Here is an 18,970-nt window from a genome sequence, read left to right on the forward strand (position 1 = left end):
TCCCAAGGAAACCCAGACCACCAAGACTCACTCCATGTGCTCACCGGTGCACAAAGGACTTTAACAGGGAACAAAACCTCCCTCCTCAAATGGCCGAAGAGGCAACCTTTCAGACTCTGGTCTGAGGCCAAAAAGGACTTTAAGTAGGAGCCATTTTGACACTGAGAAAACCAGAGGGTCTAGGTTTTTCCTGGGAATGAGAGCAAAAGGAGAAGAAGAGAAGTAAATATTACCATAATTGTTACCTCTCCTGGAGTGCTCATGTTATGCTCTGTGGTACGCTAAGCGCTTTATTAGCTTATATAGGGTAATAATTCATAGCTGTTGTGTTTCAGTGTTGACCACGAGCTTAAATGTAGCCTACCCTCACTTACGTATGAATTCTTTTTACACAATCCTCAAGGCCTTGAATATTTAATTGCATTTTTTTCTTTAAGAAAATTACTTATAAGGAAATGTTGAAAAATAATCTCCCTGGGGGGAAAAAGTGCATAATTCATGATAAATAAATCTGGGTAAATTGAGTTAGGAAAGCTCTATTCCAGTAAGGGCAGAAGCTTTGAAGTTCTTTGCCTGTTCAGAAACAAACACACAACTTCTCAGACAATAAATTGACAGCACAGTAGGCTTCCAGAACCCCAGGAGTCTGCAATCTATCTGTGCTTCCAGTCAGATGGGGCTTCAACCTGATTTACTGTATCTGCTTTTTTTAGAGCATTACAGCTGGCCAGTCTGTATATAAATTGTGCCTGGGTTCTTTCTAAGAAATGGTTCTTGGAATAAGGACCTTGGAAGGCCTTACTGGGCTGACAGAGAGGTAGGATTCTGGAACCGCTGTGCCTATGGAATTTGGAGTCAAGTGACCTGGACTCAAACCCAGTTTTGCCAATTCCCTAGCAGGGTGAACTTGGGAAAATTGTTTCATTATTTAAGCCTTAGCTTCCTCAATTGTAAAGAGGATAATACCACCTGATAGAGTTTCAGTAAGGGATCAAAGTGGGAAAACGCAAATAAAGCGCTTGGCGTGCCACAGAGCATAACATGAGCGCTCCAGGAGAGGTAACTATTACGGTGAATTCTAAACATCTTGGGATATAAATACTGGTCTCTTTTGACCAATAGTTTAGCTGAACTACAAACAGAATAGATTTACTCACTTGTATATAAACAAAAAATTAACGAGGGCCTCTTCAAGGCAAGGAGCAAGGGAGTAAGGCGTGAAAAAGTTGTATGGGATATTGCCCTCATGTAGCTTGACACCAGTGGAGGATATTAGATGTGCACCTAAATAACAACAATACCAAGTAGAAAGGGCAAGACTGTAAAAGAATATAGATAAAGTGCTGCTAGAATTCAGAGAAGGAGAGATTATAATCTAGTTCAGGGAAGTCAGAGAAGACTTCACAGATGAGGGCCCTGTGGTACCTGTCTCTATAATCTTAATATTCTGACAAATAGGACTTATAAAATTATATTGACTTGAACTTTTCAGATTGAAAAGATCCACATTCTATAGTGCAAACATTTTGGACGTGCCTGATAGCATTCAAAGTCAATGTGTATCCTCTCAGTATGGTGACTGAGGGCCATAAAATCAGAATCCATTCAAAATGAGAATCAGGTTTGGCTTTGCCCAGAGGACAGTTGGCCATTTGCCCAGTGGTCTGTATAGTAACATACTTTTACTTTTCTAAGAAATAATACAGAGAGGAGTGCCTGGCTGGTAGAGCATGAACTCTTGATCTTGGGGTTGTAAGTTCGAGCCCCACATTGGGTGTAGGGATTACTTAAAAAAAAAGAAAAAAGAGGGGCACCTGGGTGGCTCAGTCGGTTGAGCATTCTACTCTTGGTTTTGGCTCAGGTCGTGATCTCAGGGTTGTGAGATCATGCCCCGTGTCAGAGTCTGCTTGAGATTCTCTCTCTCCCTCCCTCTCTGCCCTTCCCCCTGCTCGTTCTCTCTCTTTCTCTAAAATAAATGAAGAAAAGAGAAAGAAATAATACAGAGAGATCTTGTGTACACTTTACCCACTTTACCCACATCTTGCCAAACCGAGATATCAATATTGATCTTCCCTAGTTTAGAGAGAAGGGCAGTAGGAGAAGAAACAAGAAAGAAGCAGTACTAATCTTTTGTCTGTAGAAACTCTGCATTATGGCCAGGTGTCAAGAAAATGGGTTCATGTTCTCAGGAAATATTGTCCTGCTCTCTTGGCAGGAACAATGAGAACGTTTGTCTCATTCTCTTTCTCCTATATATATTTTTTACCCTAACACTTAGGAAATGTTTGTAAAATACTTTAAACCCTTTCCAATGTCATATAAATATGAGAAGATGTCTAGAAGGATTACCTGGGGGCTTGAAGGGAAAATATCCATCTTATGTTCTAAATATTCTAAATATCTGATTTCAAGGAAAGACACCCTTTGTTAGCTAAATGAATAAAAGGGGTCGGGAAAGGGATATTAATCTGAATAGATCTAAATTTAAGCTCACCCAGGACTTTGAAGGTTATCACCATGGTCTGGATCTGGATCAGTGTTTCCGACATCAGAAAGGAGGTGCCTAGTAAGGCAGAGAGAGGCATCCAAAGCCCAGGTGGATGATGACCTCTTAGACGGGATGCTCTGTCCTTCCAGCCCCAGCATTGAAAAGAGGCTTCCCAAACAAACCCCAGGTCCTCAGAGTTTCAGTTTGATACTAGTGTGTTGAATGTTGACACCCAGAGAGATTAGGCACAGGCCGGGGTGATAATAGCGTCCACATAGATGGCCCATCTAGATCCCTTGCTTCAGGGCCTCCCCGGTCTCTTAAAATCTCCATTAACTTCACCTCCACCTCACTCCTATGGCCCCACTCAGGGTCGCCCTGACCTTACAAATCTCATTCTGTTCAATCCTATAGTCTACCCTCTCCTCTCAGGTACCTAGGCAACAAAGCCCTCAGCTGTTGGCTTTCTGCAGTCTTAGGTCTTGTCTGCATTCAGGCAAACCAGCTAGGACAGCTTCTCTCCCTTGTAGCACCTTACTCAATGCTGCAGGGCTCAGTGTGGTCATCATCTGCCACCATGTATCCATGTGTCCCAAGAAGCAATAAGTAGTGGTCTTACCTATTACATTGCTGCCACCTGGCAAGGCCTGCCTGATTCTGAGCCAGAGCTGGAGAGAGTGAGAGTCCACCACCTGCACCAGCCTTACCACCTCCTGCCCCTTGCAGTCATTGACTCTCCTTGGTTCAGCCTCACACTCCTACAGCCATAGGGAGAAGTCATAACTGACACTTACCTTACAATCATGTGGATAAAGGTGGGAGGGGAAGTTTCCAGAAGAAAAGGATGTCGGGCTCCAATCCCACTGGAGTGCAAATCTCTTGACCACTGCAGTGACTCAGGCTAGAGACAGGGTGGGCTCAGACCAGACTGGGCTCAAAGCAAGGTGGTGACAGTGATGGTGGACATGATGAGAAGTGGTTAAATTCTGGATTTTTAAAAGAGATTTTATCTATTTAGAGAGAGCTTGTAAGGGGGGCGGGGGTTGAGCAGAAGGAGAGGGAGATAACCCCAAGCAGACTCTGCACTGAGCGCAGAGCCCGTTGTGGGGCTTGTTCTCATGACCCTGAGATCATGACCTGAGCGGAAATCAAGAGTCTGACGCCCAACCGACTGAGTCGCCCAGGTGCCCCTGGATGTGTTTTTAAAGTAGAGCCAACAGGATTTCCTGACGAATTGGATGGAATGTAAAAGACAACAGGGGTTCAATACAACCCTGCGGTCTCAAACCACAGTTCTTGTCTCATTTTAAATCCTACTCATCTGAATCTCTGATGTTCTCAGACATTGCAGCACCCTCTTGTTTCCGAGGATCAGTTGCCCACCCCAGACTCTGCAATTAGCTTGTCATCTTCAGCTTTCTCTCTGCATGCCCCTCAGGTAGTGTTTTAATTCTCATAGAAGTGACCCCTGTTTGATATTCTCTTAGTGTAGCTGGGCCTGAAGTTCATGTAACCATGTGGCAGTGAAAACTGCTTAACATCTCTTTGAAATAAACCACAAAGGACTGGTGGTCTTCTTTGCCAGATGTCCAGCCTACAGCTTTTGCAGGGGGAGGGATGGGACTGCTCATAGCCGGTTTTGCATCTGGAGGTCTCAATTCTGTCACCATCTCAGTGATTGAAAGTCACATTATTGAGATTTCATTTCCCTGTCTATAAAAACTGGATGGCTCAGCTTGAGATGAGAACTAACCAAGGGAGATAATGGATATATCTAAGCATTTACTATGTTTCGAGCTCTTTTGATATATATTTATAATTCTATGTAAGCCCTATATTAAGCTCTTTTTATGTAGGTATCTCATTTGATACTTACAAGATAGGTGCCATTATTACTTCATTTCACAGATGAAGAAACTGAGACTTAAGTAGGTTAAGTGACTTGTACAAGGTCACACAGTTGGCACATGGTTGGACCTGGCATTCCACCCCAGCTCTATTGGATGCCAGACTCCACTCTTAACCGCTTCACTCATTTTCTTCCAGCGTCATCAGTGTATCATCTGGGTGTGCCTGTTACGTTCAGATTCCCAGATCCCACGCTCAGACCCTCTGACTCAGACTCTCAGGCTGGGCTGGGCAATCTGTGCTTAACAGGAGCTCTGGTGATTGATTCCTGAGCAGCCTAAAGTGTGGCAACGACTGTATCTCCTTACATTGCCTCTGAGTGATTGTAAAGCATTCTGCTCGCGTGTGTACATAGTCCTGACAAAGCCTCGAAGCCAGGGTCATGTGCAGGAATCTCAATTCTAGGATTTCATGAATACAAACCAGCAGCTGATACTTCTAACAGGGCAACAACTCTCTGTACTTTCAAGTCCGTTAATGCATCCCTGTAATAAACCGTGTAATGGTCAGAATTCATTTGTAGCCGATATCCAGACTAGTTCGCTTAAGCAAAAAGGGATTTTTCCTAGAAAAATAGGATATTAAACCATTATAGTATCTTTGGAGGGCTGAAAAATATAGTAGTTTGATTGAGCATCCAAAAATGACTCCCAAAATCACAATGTAGAACTGAGCCTCAGAAGCTATTGCTCTTGCCATGAGCAGGAGGCTCCTTGAAAAGTGGCATGAGATGGGCACCTGGGTGGCTCAGTTGGTGAAGTGTCTGCCTTCAGCTCAGGTCATGATCCCTGGGTCCCAGGATCGAGTCCCACATAGGGTTCCCTGCTCAGCAGGGAGTCTGCTTCTCACTCTGCCCTCCCCCCACTCCGCTCGTGCTCTCTTTCTCTCTCTCTCATAAAAATAAATAAAATTTTTAAAAAAAAAGATTTAAAAAAGAAAAGTGGCATGAGAAGAGTAGAGGATCAAGATGGGGCCCTGGGTTTAGGAAGTGAGCAGAAGTGAAGTCTATGAGGGTGATCAGCAAGGAATAGTTGGGGAAACTCAAACACAGAAACAGAAGCCTGGGAAGTTGGGAGTTCCAGAACCCAGGAGTGGCCACATTATAAAATACAGTAAGAGGGCCAGTGGAGGGGAAGCTGGTGGAAGGTGAGGCTAGCGAGTAGCGCTGATCTTGACAACCCCGTGACCTTTGCTAGATCTGTTAGTGAGTTTTACCAGCGGTTTCAAGAGGATGGTGAGGAAAGAAACCAGATGGGTGGGATAAAGAATAAATGGGAAATGAGCGAATGGAAGCAGCAAGTGCCACATGAACAAGGTTTTGAAAAGGTAAGTTGAAATGGAAGGGAGATATGATTTATGGCTGGAGAAGATCTTGGAGTGTAGGGTGTTTTACTTGCTGTTTTGTTTGTTTTTAGGTCAAGAGTAACTTGAGCATAGTGACAGCAGAGCCATTTGAGAGGGGGAAGAGGTCAGGGCCTGGATGGAGGATTGGCCTGGGGTGCAGGAGGGACAGCTCATCTTACGGCTGGGGGAAAGGAGGTGATGATAGGTACAGAACAGGTGCATTCCCAGCATGGGGTGAGTGCAGGAGCCATACTCATGGCCATAATTATAGTCCTAATTTTGTTCTCAAAGCAGATGAGGTCATCTGCTGAGAAGGAAGACACCAGGTACTGAGTGTGGAGCTTGGAGGAGTTACAGGTTGGGAACAGTGGTTGCTAAGGACAAGAGAAGGATTGTGAGTCAAGGATAGTGTCAGCCCAGATAAAACTGAGGATCGTGAATTCCAAGTGGGGCAAACTGCCAAAATAGTGTATGATTTAGTATTTCACATCCTTGGACCGGGAGTGGAGAGGCGAGTCATGGGACTCCTCCAAGGATAATGGATGATGCTGGACCCCATGCCTCAGCTCTCTTAACTAAATGTGCTGTTTCCTGTTTGGGTGTCAGGTACCTCAGTCAGGAACCCTGAAGCTGTCCCACTTACAAGAGGGAACATACACCTTTCAGCTCACTGTGACGGACACCGCCGGGCAGAGAAGCTCTGACAACGTCTCGGTGACCGTGCTCCCCGTGGCCTTCTCCATGGGAGGTGAGGGGAAAGTCCTTCCCTTGCATTCACAGTGGCCGGCAGATACCAGCTAGTCACAGAAGAATGGTATTACACTGGCATTTTATATTCCGACTGCATTCCATGGGCTCTTCCATTCTTTCTTTTTTTCTTTTTTTTAAGTAGACTCCACGCCCAGCATGGAGCTCAACACAGGCTTGAACTCACACACTGAGATCAAGACCTGAGCTGAGATCAAGAGTCGGTCGCTTAACCAACTGAGCCACCCCGGCGCCCCTCTTCCATTCTATTTTTGTTGTTGTTAAATAAGAGTCTTTTCTAAAAATATGACAACAAAAATAGGCTCCATTACATTTTGGGCTTCGTGGCACTGCTGGATTGGGGTGGAGGAGGCTCCAGGGGATGAGAATAGACTGTGTGAGCCACACGACCCTAGAGATTCTTCATCTTTCCTGATTTTCACAAAAGACAATCATGTGGTTTTTCTAGGAGAGGATCTTGTTTAAAGAAAGGCGGCCTATTTGATATGTATGTTCAGAGAGTGCAGCTAAGAAGCGTATTTAGAACAATTAATAGTCCTTTTAAATTGTGCATGTGTCAGTTTAAAAGGACTATTTAAAATTTTTCATGGACCCATTACACAGATACACTTATAATATAGCTTTACATATCTGTGATTGTTCTCATAATCTGTTGCACAATATAAACTCGCCCTTTTCATTTATCTATGTTTCTTACTTTCCCAAGCATCTACGTTTCTAAGATTAGCTCATCAAGTTTAAGAAATATACATATTGAACTTGAGAGCACTAAAAATATAGAGGTATTGCAGAGGGAAACCCCCCACAACTCACTTCTGGAGAAGTGCAGAGATAAGTGTGTATCTGAGGGCCTTGCCCTTCGGCCTGCAGCTCCTCTGTGTCTGCAGGAACTCGGGGCTCTTTCCCAGGAGCTGTGCTAGGCACCGGGGCGGACGGTGGTATGCTGCACAGACCCGGCCCCGGCCCCACGTAGTTAGCCTTCACAGTGGCTAGCCTCGGCTCTAGTAAACCCACAGCATGTCTTTGCCATCCCTGATGACTCAGTAATTAGATGGTAATTAAGCCAGCAGCTGGAAGAATAAGGGTAAAAAGATTGGAAAATAACTGTATGTCGCCAGTCTTGTCTTCCATCCGACATAGGTCAGTGTGCATATGGGAAACAAAGCGAGATTTTAGAATCCTGAGAACTTGGCAACCTTGATAATTTGCCTTCCACAGGGACAGAGAACACAAGCAGCATTCAGGATCTGGCTGGCTGACTCCCCGTCCAGCCAAGGTTCCAGTGTCCTGTGAGGAAGGAGGGTGACTGCCCGGGGACTGGCTGGCACCGAGGTCCTGCCCACCGCTGCCCTCTGAAGCCCTGACAGCAAGCACGAGGAGTGTCCGGGCCAGGAATCCGATCCGGCCCAGATGCCCGCAGGGCCGCTGACTTCGTGCAGCTCCGAGGGACAGCCAGACAGTTACTCAGAACAGTTTTGAGGGGCGCCTGGCTGGCTCAGTTGGAAGAGTGTGTGACTCTTGATCTCGGGGTTGTGGGTTTCAGCCCCACACTGGGTGGAGAGATTACTTAAAAAAAACTTTGAGAAAAGAAAACATTTGGGGGTACCTTGGCGTGCTGGACATGCACCAGGGCCATTGGAAACACGGGCTCGGCTCCAACCACTCACTCCCTGTGCAGGACCGCTGAGCCCAGACGGCTGTCCTCCTGGGATCCAGGGCTCACCTGGGCAGGGAGCGAGTCACGTGCTGATCCTTGGAGGAAAGAGCTCATGGGAAGAAGGCAGGAATACCCCGCTATCCCTACCGAAGTTGGAAAGGGATTGTTTCTGTACAACCAAGGTGCCTGGGGGGGAGGAAGGGATGTAAGTGCAGGTCCAAGCCGATGACTAACGCTGCACCAGTCTGGCTTATTTACTCAGGCCAATTTTCCAGGGCTCCAAAGGTAAATGACCAGTTGTACGTTTCTGGCCTTTCTCTGAGAGGATAATAAAATGTATTCGAAGTGACAAAGTTACGTGAATCACTTTTGATTACTGAAAGGCCACTTGGATATAGGTCTTATGTATGTAACTTCATATAGAAAATAAAAAAGAATGGCTGTGTTATTAACTGCTATCTGGAATCACTCTCTGGCTAGACTGGAATAACATACTATGAATGAAAGTAATCAAACACCACATAGAGACATTGAAAACCAGAAATGGGGATAGAGAGGTGTTTCTCTCCCCTCTGTTATGTATGTAGTGGTCTTGCAGTTAATAACCCGGCTGTAATGGTAACCAAGGGTGCATCTTCTGGAGGAAGCAGACAAGCATGTACCCCTGGTTATGTGAGAATAATGTGGTTGACTTTCAGTGTAGAGGCTGCGTGTTTTCAAGCTTGGGGGAAATAATCTCTTCAAATGCCAAGCCAACAAAAACTTCTAATATGATCTAGATTAGTGGACTCCAAAGAGGATCCCCCAGAGATAGACACTTTTTGGATGGAAAAGAAGACACCTGAACTTATATTTTTAGTAATTTTTAATCTCCTTACATTTTTAGTATATTTTATAACATGTTTAATATGTTAGTATAGTAGTACATGCATATTATTTATAGACGGAGAAGTGTGTTTACTACACTACACGTATAGTATACGATAATATATGTATTGATCAGATGCATGGTCAAAAAGAATTAGAGACCACTAATCTAGAAATAAATGGATAAGTTACAGATACCAATCTGTCTCCAAAACTACCAGTGAATAAGTAAAACCTTGAGATATTTAGGATTTTTATGTCATGAACTTAAAAATGTGAGCAGTAGCTCTATCCTGCTTGGTATTCAGGGTAACCCCAGTTCCCCTTCACTTTTCCTCTAAGCTCCTTTCCTGGAACAGAAGCAGATTCCCCTTTCTGGGCCCAAATTCTCGGTCATCACTGAAGCTCTTTGCTTCCTCTTCTTTCTCAGGAGCTCTACCACCATTTCTTCTCTTCTTCTTCCTGGATCAAGGTATTTTCAAACTGCCTTGTACCCAGAGGGACTCCTTTCCCAGGACCTAATTTAACTGCTTCCCAATGGAGTATGTATCCAAGATTTCACTTGGGCTTGTATACTATGCTCAACCATTTGTTTCAGTAGAATATCATTATCTACTGCTCTCCCATGTCCTGAGAGAATTGTTAGTTTCTTCTGTCCCTGGAAAATTATGGAGTTCCTTAAGAGCTACTTCTAGCCTGATAACCATTACTCTCCATTAACCAGGGTCAAAGTCACCCAGTTGTTGTATAGCTAAGTCTGGTAAAGTTGGCTTAATCTGGAGTGGGGGAATGCCTTTCAAGAAAATACAAGTAGCTCCTCTGAATTACACTGTAGATTAAAAACCCCTAACGGCTCCAAAAGGGAGACAATTTCATTATTTGAAGAAAATAAATTCGTACCAGCTGGTAACTAAAGATTTTGTTTATTCTTTATAACACCAAGGATGTATGGTAGTCAACAAATAGGGTTCAATAGTAGAAAGTTAATGTCTGTAAAAATTATTACTTAGGAAACAAGAATGCGAGACATAGCATGTATAAAATGGTGTCTCTGATAGAACATGGCCAGGTAAGAGTGTTAGGCGGCCCACAGAGCTGATGGGCTGAACAAAGGAATGCAGAGGGAGACCCCTGAGGGAGCAAACCCGGGCTGGCTGGAGAAGACCAGAACTGCTGCTTCCCTGCTCCCATCTCTTACGCAGTGTTGGCCTGGAGAATGGCCCTGAGACAAGAGCCCGTGGTGATGCCTCAGAATTAAGCCAGGAGGTCAAGGAGACACCCTTCACTTTCTCGAAACATGTTGCTCCAGCTCACACTACTGGGTGTTTCCCCATTATATGCATCACTATACCCCAAAGCATTTCATGGTACATTTAGTCTTTGTGACTCAGAATGCAGTGAAATGTTGACTTTCCCACGCTCCCGTGACCTGAGACTGTTTGTAAACAGGATGCTCGAAGGTTTGCTCGCGCTACCACTTCTTCTGCGATGATGGCTGTTGCATTGACATCACCCTGGCTTGTGATGGAGTGGAGCAGTGTCCTGATGGGTCTGATGAGGCTTTCTGCCAAAATTGTGAGTCCGCTGCATGGCCTTTTCAGGCAAGGCGGGAGAAGAGATGTCTGTATCCTCATAACAAAATGCAAACTCAGGATTGCTCTTTTTCTACTTCAGCTATAACTTCATGTGAATAACTTCATGTGAATAAGCTATGCCTTACATTAGGTGAGCATTCACTAGAAGTCTTAATCTGAGTTATAAATGTCCAACTTTTTATATTGCTTACATTTTTCGAAAATTGCTTTCAGTTTTCCAAAAGATTCTTCCCCATCCTAAAAAAGCTGTGTAGAATATGGCTTTTAAAGACACTAAAGTGAGTTAAGATTTTATTTTGATCAATGTATTTTGAAAATTTATGATGTACTGGGATGTGCTTAACTCAGGACTATAAACCCGTCTTATAATGTCATCCAGATACATAGAAGGGCATCACAAGAAAGAAGAAAAGCTTCAGAAAGTGTAAAGTGAAGCTTCTGGTTTGAAGAAAGATGTACATCTCACAACCTTAGGTTTAAGCTTTGTTTTTGTCAATTTATGTGTGACATTTAGGAAGTCAATTATTGGAAGAAGAGAAAACAGGTTACCCATTTGAAAAGAGAGAAGTTTTTTATGGGGCTCTGACATGTCTTAGATGGTTATTATTCCCAAATATCCATGACTTTAAATCTACTGCAAATTTGGGGGGTTTTTTTAAAGATTTATTTATTTATTTGAGAGAGAGAGAGAGGAAGGGGGGAGGGGCAGAGGGCGAGGGAGGTAAGCAGACTCCCCACTGAGCTCAGAGCCCAACATGGGGCTGACCCCATGACCTTGAGATCATGACCTGAGCTGAAACCAAGAGTCTGCCAGCAGCTTAACCGACTGAGCCACCCAGGCACCCCACCAAATTTAGTGGTTTTAATTACAGTTCAGAAAAGAAACCCAACAACTAACAGTAGCTCTTCCGTATTCCAGTGAGCCTTGACCAGAAGATGGTGACCCACACAGCGACTGCCCAGCCTAGAATCACAGGACCAAGCAAAGATGCAGCAGGAAGCTCCTTCTTGGAAAAGTTCCAGAAAGTCACTGTCCAAAACCAGCCACCAGCGTTATCAAATACGGAGAAGAGGAATCATTCCATGTTTTGGGGACCAGAGAGTCAAACTGATCCTGTGATGCCAGGTAAGGAGCTGAGCAGGTGCTCCAGAAACAGCCTCATGTTCTGTAGTGACGCTTGGCTTCAAAATTCAGGTTATATTTGTTTTTTTGTTTGTTTGTTTTGTTTTGTTTTTTTAACTTTGTGTCCTTTTTTTAAAGATTTTTATTTATTTATTTGACAGAAAGAGATACAGTGAGATAGGGAACACAAGCAGGGGGAGTGGGAGAGGGAGAAGCAGGCTTCCGCCTGAGCAGGGAGCCCGATGTGGGGCTTGATCCCAGGACTCTGGGATCATGACCCGAGCCGAAGGTAGATGCTTAACGACTGAGCCACCCAGGTGCCCCAAAACTCAGGTTATATTTGAAGAGTGTTAAGGAAATACAAGAAAGAAGAGAGTTAAAATGAAGAATTTGGCCAAAAAGGAAAAAAAAATCTATTTGCACTGATTATTTATAGTAAAGAACACCTCCTAAATACATTCATACATACTCCAGAGATACCAGTACATTTATTAGTAAGTAAGTTAGAACTAGGCAATTTCAACACCTGTATTAAGGAAACAAATGCCCTAAGTGTTAAATTTTAGGTTTTAAGTGTTAATTTTGAGATGAAGCAGCATAACCCCTTTGTATTCATGTAAATCCTCTTCACACTAAGCAAGTGAATGTGAAGAAAATATATCATATGGAAATGATTGCATGTGTCAGTAATTCAGTGTTTTGTCCCCAATTTAACTAGATCTGTAATTTTTTGTTCTTTCTAATAAGGCTAATAAGATTTTTAAATATATTCACACTGCTGAAGCATTAGCATTCTATCATCTTAAATTTATTTTTGCACATTTGTATTTGTTGATGACATAGACAGAAATATAGGATCTCACATTTCTGTACACTTTTGTAAATGTCTTTTCGGTACTCCAACTCTGCCTACATTATACGGAAATAATCTCTCACTATTTTAATAACTCCTTGATGAAAATTTTTTGTTCATTGCAGAGATGCAAATAATAAAAAAGGAAAATGACTTAAAACACCACCCCTTACTGAAAACAACTTTTACTATTTTGGTGTATTTCTTTCCAATCTTTTGTTTATCTACTGTTTAGATTTTTTTTTTTTTTTTTTTTTTTTTTTACCTAAAACGATGGTTTTTAATGGGAACCAGAGGTATGGTTACAATTACATAGTCCGACACAAAAAACCCGTGGGTGATCAGGAGTTGAAAGGTTACAAAATAATGAGGGTAACACCGGGTACAAGAAGAAAAGCTGTTGCAGAACCTTAGGAGCCAAGCTAATACGGCCTCTCCCTACGATCCTATCTGTGCTCACCCCTGGGGTCCATCTTTCCAGGGCCAAAGCCACCTCTGTCCCCACCACCCCGGCCCCCTCAGAAGCCCCCACGGTCCCCGCCTCGGCCTCGGTAGCCGCCCCAATCATAGCCTCCTCTGCCACCACGACGATCATCTCCATAGTTACCCCCCATATGAGAGCCTCCTGGTCCCCCTTCCTGGGCCACCTGGTTTAGGGGCCTCACATTGGTTGCATTCATTCCTCCAAGAGAAGTTCATGTTCTCACATATAGGATTAGGACACTTCCAGTCACCAGCTCGCTGCTGGCCGCCGCCACCACCCCCTCCACTGGGGAATCCTCCCCGGCCACCACCACCACGGCCACCACCTCCATAGCCTCCACGGCCCACGGGTCCTCCTCACCCTCGGCCTCCACGACCATTGCCCCCGCCCCGGTTGAAGTCTGCTCGCTGAGTAGCAAATGAGACCTTGATGGGATTCCCAGAGAATTCTTTACCATCAGACCAGTCAATAGCTGCTTTAGCAGAAGGTGGGTCATCAAACGACACTGCTGCCTCTCCCTTCAGCTTGCCCGTTTCCCTGTCTGTGGACAGACTAGTTATGGGCTGTCCTGTTTTCTTATTTGTCTTTTTTTTTTTTTTAAAGATTTTATTTATTTATTTGAGAGAGACAGAATGAGAGAGAACACATGAGAGGGGGGAGGGTCAGAGGGAGAAGCAGACTCCCCGCCGAGCAGGGAGCCCGATGTGGGACTCGATCCAGGGACTCCAGGATCATGACCTGAGCCGAAGGCAGTCGCTTAACCAACTGAGCCACCCAGGCGCCCTCTTATTTGTCTTAATAATACCAGCCTGCTTGAAGTAATCAGCCACAGACTCAACTGTAACATTTTCGCCCAAGCCTTGCACGAAGATGGTGGTGTTGTCTGGATTATCCTGTTCGGAGTCATGACGTGATCCCTAGTCCCGAGGGCCACCAAATTTATTGAAGCCACCACAGCCACTTTCGCCCATGCCACCTCTGCCTCCACCGCCACCTCCATGACCTCTGGGTTCATAGCCACCGCTGCTGCGGTTGTAACCACCGCCACCACCCCGGCCGCAGCCCCCACGGTCCTGCTGGCCATAGCCTTGAGGGGGGTTATAGGAGCTTTGCTGCTGTCCACGATAGCCAGGCTGCTGGCCATAGCCCCACTCTGGGGCTGCCCGTGGCTGCTGCTCTGAGAAGCACTACCATAACTTCCCGAGGTGCTGCTAGGAGCTGGCTGCTGGCCATAGCCAGGGTAAGAGGACTGTTGCCCGTAAGATGACTGAGAACTCTGGCTACCGCCATAGTCACCGGTTGAGCCATATCCCTGGGGACCTGACTGAGCGCCATAGCCTGTGTTCTGGGTCTGTCCGTAAGAAGAACCATAGCTGCTCTGGCCGTAGCCTGAAGTGTCTGCTGACCGGCCATAACCACTGTAACTCTGCTGTCCGTAGGGCTGAAGCTCTGCTGGGAATAGCCCTGTCCAGGCTGGGTGCGGTAGGCCCCATAGCTTTGGGTTGCCTGTTGGGTGTTGTCGTTTGAGGCCATGTCCGCGCACTACTGTTTAGATTTTAAGTGCCTCTCTACAGATACACGCACAAAATATTTCGCGATAGGCTCAGATTTAGGTGCTTTCAGAGCCCTGCGTTGGGTCTCTTCCGTGTTCGTACTGCCATCTGCTGGGCAAGTCAGTCAGTCCATCCACTGTTTTAGTCCGTTTTCTCCGAAGGGAAGGTCTGGCTCCCTGAGGCCAGAGTCAGGGGACACCAGGGTTCTGGGCAGGAGGGCTGAAGGGATGAGGGGCTGGCAGACAGGACGGAGTTCTCGGAGGCCAGGACGGATGGACTCTCGCTGCGACTCTGCGGTAGAGAGGCTCACGTGACGGTGAGTGGATCAGCTGAAGGCAGAGTGCAGACCAAAGCCCACGTCTCCTTAATTTAGGTCCAGGCTTGGCTCTGCCTTTAGAGCATTGAGCAAGCTGCTTCGTACTCTGGACCTGTTCCCTCAGCAGTTAGGAAGGGATTTCAACCAGACGGCCTTGAAGCCCCTGTGTAACGCGGGGAGAGCTTCCGGAATGATCCATAGCCTGATGCTTGTGCCCTCATCCCGGCCAGAGACTGATCCCAGTGCTGTCTCCCGGGCGGTGAGGACTCAGCCTCAGAATTTCTTTGAAAACAATACTCCAGGCTGCACCACCACTTGATGGGAGCCAGCACTCAATTTGAAATATATCTGCAGTCTCTGCTTTGTCCTTTTTGATAATAAGCCTCTGACTTTGGCTATAAAGATGTAAAGAGTGGAGTTTCACAGATGCAGAGAGATTAAAAGTCCAGTTATGGGGCGCCTGGGTGGCTCAGTCGTTAAGTGTCTGCCTTCAGCTCAGGTCATGACCCCAGGGTCCTGGGATCAAGCCCCACATCGGGCTCCCTGCTCCGCGGGGAGCCTGCTTCTCCCTCTCCCACTCCCCCTGCTTGTGTTCCCTCTCTTGTTGTGTCTCTCTCTGTCAAATAAATAAATAAAACCTTTAAAAAATAAAAAATAAAAGTCCAGTTATTATTCATAATATATATATTGTTTTTCCTAATGATTAAAGTAATACATATTTACTGTAGAAAATTTGAAAAGTACAGAAAAATATAAAGAAAAAAATTAAGACCATCTAGCAAAATTCACCATTAATATTTTGTCGCATTTTTTCTGTTCACTTTAATTGATATGCATATGTACACGCATTTATTCACTTTTTTTTTGGTATAATTAATATCCAGTGTTGTAGTTTCAGGTGCACAATAGAGTGGTTCAACAATTCTATACATTACTCAGTGCTCCTCCTGATAAGTGTGCTCTTAATCCCCATCACCTATTTCACCCCTCCCCGACCCACCTCCCCAGTAACCATCAGTTTGTTCTCTGTATTTAAGAATCTGTTTTTTTGTTTTTGTTTCGTTTTTTTTCTTTGTTTTGTTTCTTAATTTCAGTGAGTGAAATCGTGTGGTGTTCGTCTTTCTCTGTCTGACTTATTTCACCTAGCCTAATACCCTTTAGGTCCATCCACATTGTTGCAAATGGCAAGGTTTCACTCTTTTTTATGGCTGAGTAATATTCCATTGTGTATATATACCACCTCTTCTTTATCCATTCATCTATGGAGGGGCCCTTGTGTTGCTTCCATGTCGTGGCTATTGTAAATAATGCTGCTATAAACAAAGGGGCTCGTGTATCTTTTTGAATTGGTGTTTTGTTTTCTTTGGGTAAATACCCCAGTAATGGAATTACTGGATCATATGGTAATTCTATTTTAAATTTTTGAGGAATCTCTTGTGTTGTTTTCCACAGTGGTTTTACCAGTTCACATTCCCACCAACAGTATACAAAGGTTCTTTTTTTCCCACGTCCTTGTCAACACTTGTATTACTTGTTTTTTTGTGTTTAGCCATCTGACAGGTGTGAGGTGATAGCTCATTGTGGTTTTGATTTACATCTCCCTGATGATTAGTGGTCTTGAGCATCTTTTCATGTGTTTGTTGACTGTTTATATATCTTCTTTGGAAAAATGTCTATTTAGATGTTTTGCCCATTTTTAATCAGATTATTTGTTTTGGGGGGTTTTTTTTGTGGGGATTTTTGGTGTTAGGTTTATCAAACCATTTATATATTTTGGATGTTAACCCATTACTGGATATATCATTTGCAAATATCTTCTCCCATTCAGTAGGTTGCCTTGTCATTTTATTGATGGTTTCATTTGCTGTGCAAAAGCTTTTTACTTTGATGTAGTCCCAATACTTTAATTTTGTTTTTGTTTCCCTTGCCAAAGGAGACATAACTAGAAAAATGTTTCTACAGCTGATGTTAAGAAATTACTGCCTATGTTTTCTTCTAAGAATTTTATGGTTTTAGGTCTCACATTTAGGTCCTTAATCCATTTTGAGTTTATTTTTGTGTAGGGTATAAGGAAGTGGTCCAGTTCCATTCTTTTGCATGTGGCTGTCCAGTTTTTCCAACACCATTTGTTGAAGAGACTGTCTTTTCCCCATTGTATATTCTTGCTTCCTTTGACCATATAGTTGTGGGTTTATTTTTTTATTTTCTATCCTGTTCCACTGATTTATGTGTCTGTTTTTGTGCCAGTACCATACTGTTTTGATTGCTACAGCCTTGTAATATACCTTGAAATCTGGGATTGTGATGCCTCCAGTTTTGTTCTTCTTTCTCAGGATTGCTTTGACGATCCTACAACATTGGGATTTTTTGTGGTTCCCTATAAATTTTAGGATTATTTGTTCTAGTTTTGTGAAAAATGCTATTGGTAGTTTGATAGGGATTGCATTAAATCTGTGGATTATTTTAGGTAGTGTAGACATTTCCACAATATTTGGTCTTCCAGTCCATGAGCATGGAGTGTCTTTCCATTTGTTTGTGTCAGTTTCAGTTTCTTTCATCAGTGTTTTATAGTTTTCGGAGTTCAAGTCTTTCACCTCCTGGATTAAGTTTACTCCTAGATATTTTATTCTTTTTGGTGCAGTTGTAAATGGGATTTTTTTCTTAATTTCTCTTTCTGCTATTTCATTATTAATGTATAGAAATGCACCAGATTTCTGTATATTAATTTTGTATCCCACAACTTTACTGAATTCATGTATCAGTTCTAGTAGTTTTTTGGACATTTATTCACTTTTAACAAAATTAGGAACACGTTAGGTATATAAAACTTTTATTTTTCTCAGGAGTATATTCTTGTGTTATTACAATCCATCAAAAACAAAAACTTTTTAAAAAACAAACACACACAAAAAAAACAGATTCATAAGTACAGAGAACAAACTGATGGGTGCTAGAGGGGAGGTAGGTGGGGGATGGGTGAAGAAAGAAAACACAATATTTGAAAGTCCAGGATGAAGAAAGTGGGAAGAGAAGGACAGAACTTTGAAAATGTTTGAAAGGGCCCTCACAACATGCAGTTTGTTGAGACAGCAACTATCACCTCCCTCCCCATCCCTAAGACCACCACACTAGCGTCCCCAGCCTCCAATTTCATGTGAGGTAAGTTAGGCTCTACCCAGCATAACATAAATAGATTTTAAAATGCTCCACTGTTGGCAACCTGTGCCTGGGTTTTTCAAAGATCATCAGCTAGTACAATACATATGGACAAGTTAAATTTTCTGCCACTTCCTTCCCCCACAGACATGTTGTGAGGATAAAAGAAACTTAACTTAGGCGCCTGGGTGGCTCAATCGTTAAGCGTCTGCCTTCGGCTCAGGTTATGATCCCAGGGTCCTGGGATCGAGCCCCGCATCGGGCTCCCTGCTCCACGGGAAGCCTGCTTCTCCCTCTCCCACTCCCCTGCTTGTGTTCCCTCTCTAGCTGTGTCTCTCTCTGTCAAATAAATAAATAAAATCTTAAAAAAAAAAAAAAGGAACTTAACTCATTGAAGATTTGTTAAAGAGATACTAGGAATAATACTGATCATGTAGTACAGAAAGTGATGAAATGCAGTTTTTCATCTGTCCCATTAGCAAAGCGAAAAACTATAATAATTAATGTACAGAGCACAGAGAAACAAGACTCATGCACTCTGGGTGGGATTAAAATTAGTACAATCTTGGGCGCCGGGATGGCGCCTTTGGTGAAGCGACCGACTCTTGGTTTTGGTTTCTGCTCCGGTCGTGATCTCAGGGCCCTGAGATCAGGCCCTGCGTCAGGCTCCCCGCTCAGTGGGGAATCTGCTTAAGACTCTCCCTCCACCCCTCCCCTCTGCGAGTGCTCTCTCTAAAATAAATAAATTTTTTTTTAAAACTGTACAATCTACAAAGAAGATTGTAGTACAATCTTCTAGAAGGCAGGTTCTGAAGCCTTAAATCTGCACGTGCCTTGATTCAGTTATCTCACCATTAG

General features: G+C 43.9%; 1 protein-coding gene and 1 pseudogene across 1 annotated transcript in view; one reads left to right on the forward strand and one right to left on the reverse strand.

The window, feature by feature from the left end:
* The window catches only part of LRP11 (LDL receptor related protein 11), a 43,518-nt gene that overhangs the window by 16,182 nt on the left and 8,366 nt on the right, over positions 1-18,970 (forward strand). The window contains exons 3-5 of the mRNA XM_021693079.2: positions 6,347-6,488; positions 10,482-10,607; positions 11,547-11,753. Of these exons, the coding sequence (XP_021548754.1) occupies positions 6,347-6,488; positions 10,482-10,607; positions 11,547-11,753 (475 nt within the window). The remainder of the gene's footprint in view (positions 1-6,346; positions 6,489-10,481; positions 10,608-11,546; positions 11,754-18,970) is intronic.
* On the reverse strand, positions 13,026-14,620 carry LOC110583026 (annotated as a pseudogene).

The sequence above is a fragment of the Neomonachus schauinslandi genome, chromosome 8 (assembly GCF_002201575.2).
Source record: "Neomonachus schauinslandi chromosome 8, ASM220157v2, whole genome shotgun sequence".
NCBI lineage: Eukaryota > Metazoa > Chordata > Mammalia > Carnivora > Phocidae > Neomonachus > Neomonachus schauinslandi.